This window comes from Notothenia coriiceps, unplaced genomic scaffold (assembly GCF_000735185.1).
Source record: "Notothenia coriiceps isolate Sejong01 unplaced genomic scaffold, NC01 NC01_scaffold00019001, whole genome shotgun sequence".
Taxonomy (NCBI): Eukaryota; Metazoa; Chordata; class Actinopteri; order Perciformes; family Nototheniidae; genus Notothenia; species Notothenia coriiceps.
In genome coordinates, this window is record NW_011351702.1 from 1,267,849 (window position 1) to 1,275,858 (window position 8,010).

The window sequence follows — 8,010 nt, forward strand, 5'->3', positions numbered from 1 at the left end:
ATGGCTTCAAAATAAGGTAGGAGAAGATTGATGTGATGTTTTTTTGTTAGGACAGAGCTATTTCATTATTAATTCTGTTGTTTGTTGCTTTTCCTGCAGCGCGCGGCCGTGTCTCGAGCAGCGGCGCCGGCGCGCTTTTTCTCTCCATCAAACCCAGAGAAGGGCACCAAAGGCGAGAAGACACGCGCATCCGTCCTTCCAGGTGAACCCGAGAGTCGCTCACCTTGATACAGGAACTCTCCGGACCATGGGAGTGCGTCGCACTCAGCTCGAATATGACGACCTAACCACCGACCGCTCGCTGGCATGTGCGATGTGCCCAAGTTACAGAGTTGTTGAATGTTAACGCGCGCCGCGCTCAGCCTTACAAATCTTGCAAGTGCCTTGTTTTCTAATTTAAATTGGTTCTTTTAATAATTTGTAAAAAATGAAATAACATGATAAGATCTCAACCATCCGCCAAACTAACTATTTCAACGAGCGTCGCACCTTGTCCCACCACTCTTCGCGGGCTCTTGCCCTGTCTACACGAAGAGTTGCTTAACACCAATCTTCGGTTTGGGTTTATGTGCTATGTAAAAGCTAGACATCACTGTTGAATGTGAAAGCATGTTGACGTGTTACCACTCACTGGTTGGTTTTCTGCGCGCGGCGCTTCGCCTTTTTTGTTTTAGTAAACATTCATTCCCATAAATCGATTCTGCTAGTAACCTCTCAACTTTGTTCAGCTTGAAGTTGTTTATTGTGCAGCTTAGTTTGTATGTTTTACCAATATGTAGTTGAGAAATGACAGATGTTTTTGATCACTCGCTATTATATATTATCATATAAATACTATATACGCTACTCGTACGCCCATAAATTCTGTGGGAAAGGCAAGTTCTTGTTGGAATTCTTTTCAATTTTTTAATCACAGTGGCCTTGAGCTTTATCACGCTTTCGCTCTTTTAGCTCGCTTGAGAATCCGCTTAAGTCGGTACCCGCCACTGGATTGCAGTGTCTCCGCTCTATCACATTTGGTAACTCAGTCGACAACACTATGTACCGCGCCGACCCGCGGAACGCGCCAGTGTAGGTTAAATGAACAAACCTGTCTCAATCTGACTAACTCGCGTAATACCGCCCCCGCCCCCGGACGAACACGCCCCGCGCCTTTCACTGAGCAACGTCTAATCCTTACCCCCGCTTTTATACTAATATAGTTTGAGATTGTTTATTCATAAGAAAGTCGTTTGCTGCCGATTTTATTGTAATAAACTCACATTTTAACCCCAGAAAATAATCCGCTAGCCTACGACGGCCTCTCCTCTCTCACCCCGCTAAACAACTCGTCATTACTAGCGACAAATACACCTAAATTACTACCAACTTTCCGCCTTCCTCCGCGCGCCCTCTCACTCCACTTGAACGATGGTTATGTTCAAACAGCTGTCTACGTTCGCGTATCCTCCCCCTGCTACAAATTGACATGGCGCCATTCAAGCTGTACCCACCCTCCACTGATGCAATCTTACTCCCGAAATAAACCAGTATCTACCATACACGGACTCATGCCCCTACATTCGAGCCCCAGAAAGGGACTGTCTTGACAACATTACAGATTTAAAATGTACAACCTTAACAACATGGTTCTTCAACACTGCTAAACCCACCTACACACGCTTGTGCTCCTGTTCTACAGGTTCACTCAGTTCATTCTTAGTACTCATCTCATTCTGGGCAACCAAAGCTGCCAGTTTTTACCCGGTAAAAACACACGGTTTTCTTTTCCCATGTAGGTCTCCACGTGGTACTAGCCTCTGCCTCTCACATGCATGCTTTCTTTCTCTGGTCGGTATAAGGTCTTCATTCCTGTCTCACCTCACCTGGCCTTTCTCCCTTTGCAAGAACTCTTCCAAACGTCTGATTCTTCCCTTACTCAATATTCTCTGCTTGTGAGGTCTACCCTTGCTGAGTTCTACGCCGCGCCGACCAGTAATAATATTCAATATTAGCGCTAACCGTTAAATGTATACGTGACACACAATATTGACATGTGCTCAAATAGCATAGGTCAAGTCGGTGCAAGAGGGGGGTCACGGTGAGTCATAGACCGGATGTAACGGGGAGACATTCGGAACGAATTTGTTCAAAATAACCAGATGTTCAGACTCGACATAATAATAAACACGGGAAATAATGAAAGTTATTTATTCTTTCTGTGCGGCCCGGTACTTAACGACCCACGGACCGGTACCGGTCCGGGGCCCGGGGGTTGGGGACCACTGCTATAATGAATACGTAGTGTCTAATAAATGGTGTTAAATATATAAAACAGCAATAAACTAAAACTATAATATTGTTTTATCATTAAAATTTTCTTTAGTTTTTCTAGAAGTTTGTTTAATGAAAAAAGTGCAGCATCCGCACCTTTCAACCAATCACATGCCCCCTGGCTGTTAAGCAAGCACTTAGCAACTGTTACCAGATTTAGCCAATTAGCTCGCATTTAGTGGCCTGTAAAACAAATCGATTGGCCCATTGTTTTTCTCATTGACAATTGCTACCATCACTAGAGTCACCAGATCATTATGATGTCATGTTATCACATGTAAATCAACCAAAATCAAACTCAACCAAAAGCTTAATATATATGGTTAATATATGAATGGTATGCGTATGGCGGTAAAGTGAAGCCGAAATGCCAGGGCCATCCTGTTTAGCTAGTTTGTACATAAACTGGAATAAAATGAAAAGATCTGTAGCTTTAGGCGGCTATAACTATTATACGAGTCCCCTGCCCCCAGGCTCTGTGCTCTGCTTCACTAATGCCTTCCGACTCGTCTGAACCCGGTCTCTAACTTTTAGAAACATAGCAAAGTAGTATACTTCCTAAAATGTGAGGAAATAAGAAAGACTTTTCAAAGGGATGTACTATCCAATAATTGTCCCTTTGAGATAATGTGTTGTTAAAGTTCCTGTGTTTTTGAAGAAATGGCTTGAGTTTCTGCATTGCTGTTGTCTCACCTCTACACATGCACTTTCAAATTGACCCATTGACCTGCATCTGTAAATCTCAATGCCATATTTCATATCCTGTGTGTGTGTGTGTGTGTGTGTGTGTGTGTGTGTGTGTGTGTGTGTGTGTGTGTGTGTGTGTGTGTGTGTGTGTGTGTGTGTGTGTGTGTGTGTGTGTGTTTTTTTTTCTGGGACGGGGTTGCTCTACAGGGCCCCCTCTGCACCCTTGTCACAATTTATTACGTGCCATTTTTCTTCAAGCAGTGCCACGTTTATGGGATCTGCCACAGTGGTGACTGGCCAGGCCTAAAGAGTATTATCAGGAGGATAGTTTTGCATATATTACAGGGTTAAGTGCAAACCAATCTGCTTTATCCAAACACAGCAATCCAAACAGAGCGCCGGGCCTGGGAGACTGATGAGTAACACACACTCGGCCGGGGCCTCAGCAGCCCCTGAGCCCACCCCCCTCCATCTTCCCATCACACACTGGGCTCACACTGATTGGCTCTGATTGCTTGTATAAAACACAGCACTGACTTTTTGATTATATTACATATGGTCACGCATGGATTGGTGCCCCGTGCTGCAGAACTCCAGATTACTGCAAGGACACAGGGAGGGGAAGAGTGAGGCGCTGTGATTGTAATGACAGCAGGAAGTATGAACACACATCGGGATGGTCTCTGGTGTTCATGACGCAAGCGGATTTTGTCCCTTCTCTCTGTGGTTTGCAGGTTGTGAGGCCCAGAGCAGGTAACCACGGGTTCACCGGTGTCGCATGTCAGAACTGCATTGTGGGTGAAGTGGTACATGAGGGCTTCCCAAACAGGCTTTCAGCAGGTCGGAGGGAAATGGTTTTGGCGTTTTAAATGGAACACCTCCGTAAGCAATCCACGCTGACCTCTCATGGTTCTAGAGCCATTTCAGTGGGGGGCCATGACAGTGTTCAACATGTTTACAGTTTTTAATAAGGTCATACACTCATGCAATCCAATTAAACTTTCAATTTTTCTTTCGATTTCATTTTCAATCTATGAACACTTTTTTTTTTTTAAATGTATTGCTACTTAGTTTAGGTGTGATTATCTGTTATTCTTTACATATTGTGTTTTGTTATTAATAACCTGGGCCTACTTTTTTTATATAATATGTAAATCTACTCTATTTAAATAATCTGCAGGGGTCCGGAGGGAGCAGGGCAGATAGGGTCTAATCCGTGAAGCCCTCGGCCAAAGCTGATTTCCCATGTAGCCCCATCAGCTTGAGTTACAGATTTAGCAGACAGGACCCTCTCGTATCGCTTGGCTCTTCACCTCCTCAGCTCTGTTATTTCCTCCAGCTCTGTGATTTCCCCGCTTCAACGCTCTACGTCCAGTAAGAAATCACAGACACCTCCACTTACAGCTCACAGACTGAGCACTAAGACTTGTGAGAGCTTTCACTGGTACGGCAACACATTTCCGTTTTTCTCTGAGCATTTTAAGGTGTCGCTTTATTGTTCCAACTTATCCCTGGATAATTGACAGACCTAAATGGTAAGAGTTTACATCGGATTTATATGTTTCTCACGAAATAGAAAGGAAGACAATTATTAACCATTGTACAGGTACACAGATTAAAATTAAAATGTAAAACATTCCAGTTGTTCATATTGAATTGGTTAACAGTGATGTATTGTAGAATCCAAATATATATTGACTTAAATCTCTAGTAGGTATTCAAACTTTCAACAAACTGAAACCTACATTTCCCATGATGCAACTCAGTGTCTTTCATTAGGAGGAGGTATACAGTATGTTCATATTTTTCAATTCCGTGTCCCCAGTGTTTAAATCTGACTTTAGAATACATTAGCTTAAAATAAGCCAAACCATTTGTAATGCTACATGCATAAGTGTTTTTCTAATAATTTGTATTTGCCCAGGTGCAGAAGATGTTAAAGCTGAAATAAAAATAAAATAATAAGTTAATGGAAGCTTAACCAAACCTCTTCTACCTTGTCTTGGTTTGGTGGTTATAAGCAGGGGTGCACACAACTTTCTCAGTGAGGTACTCAGATGAGTACCTGGAGTCAGTGTTTGGTACTCCAACTTCTGGCTCACTGAGAAAGTTGTGTGCACCCCTGCTTATAACCACCAAACCAAGACANATATATACAACACTTTATTGTCCTTGTAAGGACGCTTGTTCTGAAGACACATTTCAGACATAGAAGACAATTGAAGACATTAACATTAACACATGACTTACATATGACGTACATATACAGTACAGACACATCTAACCTAATGGCAACCTTTATCTCAAACATTAGGATATTCAGTCTTTGTTTTGATAGTTTCCGTCTGAAAGCCTTTGCTAAAATGAAGCTTATCCAATTTCTACAGTGATGTCACCAGCGCTTTTCTGATATGCTAAAATATTTGAAGCACTGCAGTGCTGAGACACTGGGGGCATCACTTTTTCTCAAGATGGATGAGTGTGATGCCATGCACTCTTCCTCATTGAAAACTATTTAAAAAAGATGCGGGCACTCAGAAAAAGGCGCTATGTGGACACAGGTCCAAGAGAAGCACAACTGTGTACAAAGCATGATAGGAAGAATGACAATGCTCTGTGATGCATTGATCAGTCTCCTCTATGTGAGCTGAGCGTCTTACACACTGTGATTGGAGAATAATACAGAATGTACAAGAGTAACACTTGAGTTGAGACATTAGAATAATAATCTATTGCAGAGAATGCATACGGCCAACAAGCATGATGGCTGTTCCTCTGTCAACAGGGAACTTATTTTACGTTAAATACAAGTCCATTCCGACAAAGACACCAACACGGGTAGTTTCTTTCAGGATGAGTAATACTGACTAAACAAACAATGTGTCACAATGTGACATCAGGAAATCTGTCCCTTTTTAAAGTGTGATGTTATATTGGCACTCATCAATGAATCTTATAACCAGGGGTGCACATAAGTGGTACGCAGGTACGCATGCGCGGCAACAATCTGAAATGCGTACCGTCACTTGTGTCTCAAAGCGCATTTGCGTACCGACGTACTTGTGAAGCTTTTCCAGAAGNAAAGGAGAAGTGCTCACTATCACAGATTTTTTCAGATTTGTGAACAATATTTGAGAGAAATGGTTATTTTGTGGATATAGAAAATGTTTTAGATCTTTGAGTTCATCTCATGAAAAATGGGAGCAAAAACAAAAGTGTTGCATTTATATTTTTGTTCAGTGTATTACCAGCTGATCTAAAAAAATCAATACTCAAATAAATATATGTTTTGTATATAAATGAATATTTTAAGGAATATTCTTTAACAAATGTTTTTATTTTTACGGGGCGAAAAATTAAATAAATACAAATAAAATAAAATAATTATTAAAAATATTTATACAAACACAAGTTAAAGTAAGAATGTGCGAGCATGCATTATGCATTATTTCTTTCTTTATTTTCTTTATGGGAATTTAAACTCAAGATGTTCAATAAAAAGAAAAAGAAAAGTAGAATAAAGTGGTTAAGTAAAAATGTCCAAAGAAAAAATCATATAAAAATAGAATGAAGACATTTAAATAAGTAAAAATGTGCAACATAGATCAAATTAAATAGAATAAATGTATTTATACAAACCTAAGTTGTTCAGTAGTAGTTTCACACTTGATTTAACCTCCTCTCAACTATGTGTCTCTTTCCCATCAGGTCCTGAAGGAGCGCTGTTCCAGCACTCGGTGGAGACTCCCCTGCTGAGATCTGAACTTTTGAAAGACCTGAGGTGAGCGTTTCCACCGTCTGCTAGTGTTCATAATAATATATAATGCATGAAGACTAAGTCATGTGGAATTATTCGGAACAGTAGGTTGATTGAGTCCCTGCAGAAAACAAACTATGCATGACAACCACTGAAGCAAAATGTTAAAGGGGACCTATGCAAAATGCACGTTTTGATGTCTTTTATACATAAATATGTGTCCCCGGTGTGTCAGGGAACTCACCCAGCATCAGAAAATAAAACCCTCTCTCTTTTCCTCCGTACCCAAATCTCTAAACGGAGCTGATCCAGATTTGCGTCCGATATGACGTAATATCGGAAATGTAGGCTGGCATTACATCCAGGGCCCTATCAGAAACGTTGCTATCAGAAACAATGCCCGACTGTTTTGGACGTAATATGGTCGGTGCATGTTCACATTAGCATCGCTAACACTCAGAGCTAACCTGTACTGGAGAGCAGGGCCGTTTCTCAATCGCGAGGATACTGGCTTGGTAGTCGCATACTTCCAAGTCACTTCCTTCAGAAACGAAGCAAGTATACTTCCAAGCCACGGCTTCGGAAAACAAAGAAGAATGGAACAGGCTAACAAGTGTGCCACTCTCTCCAACGGTTTCAACATAAACTGCACCGAAAATAAATACCTCACGATATCTATCTAATTATGGACTTGCTTTACTTTCACGGAACACATTTTTGGTGATAACAAATGTAACAACGTAACTGTTATCACCAAAAATGTGTTCCGTGAAAGTAAAGCAAGTCCATAATTAGATAGATATCGTGAGGTATTTATTTTCGGTGCAGTNGCAATTTTTACCGGTCCTGGCGTCCGTGCAAAATTATACAACTTTGTCAGCATCCTAAAGGCCTCAAAAACAGGAAAGATGTTGACTAAAAATAATAATAATAATAATAATTCCACCAATAACAATAGGTTTCCTCGCACTTCGTGCTAGGACGCCGTCGGGTCCTAGCACATCGTGCTCGGGCCCTAATAATAATAATTCCACCAATGACAATAGGTTTCCTCGCACTTCGTGCTCGGACGCCGTCGGGTCCTAGCACATCCGTGCTCGGGCCCTAATAATAATAATAATTCCACCAATAACAATAGATTTCCTCGCACTTCGTGCTAGGACGCCGTTGGGTCCTAGCGCTCCGTGCTCGGGCCCTAATAATAATTCCACCAATAACAATAGGTTTCCTCGCACTTCGTGCTAGGACGCCGT

The 8,010-nt window shown here is 41.5% G+C and overlaps 1 protein-coding gene across 1 annotated transcript in view; it reads left to right on the forward strand.

Moving 5' to 3' along the window:
• Positions 1-8,010, forward strand: part of sgcg (sarcoglycan, gamma) — a 184,718-nt gene that overhangs the window by 6,408 nt on the left and 170,300 nt on the right. Inside the window, exons 2-3 of the mRNA XM_010778466.1 lie at positions 100-202; positions 6,709-6,781. Coding sequence (XP_010776768.1) covers positions 100-202; positions 6,709-6,781 — 176 coding nt within the window. The remainder of the gene's footprint in view (positions 1-99; positions 203-6,708; positions 6,782-8,010) is intronic.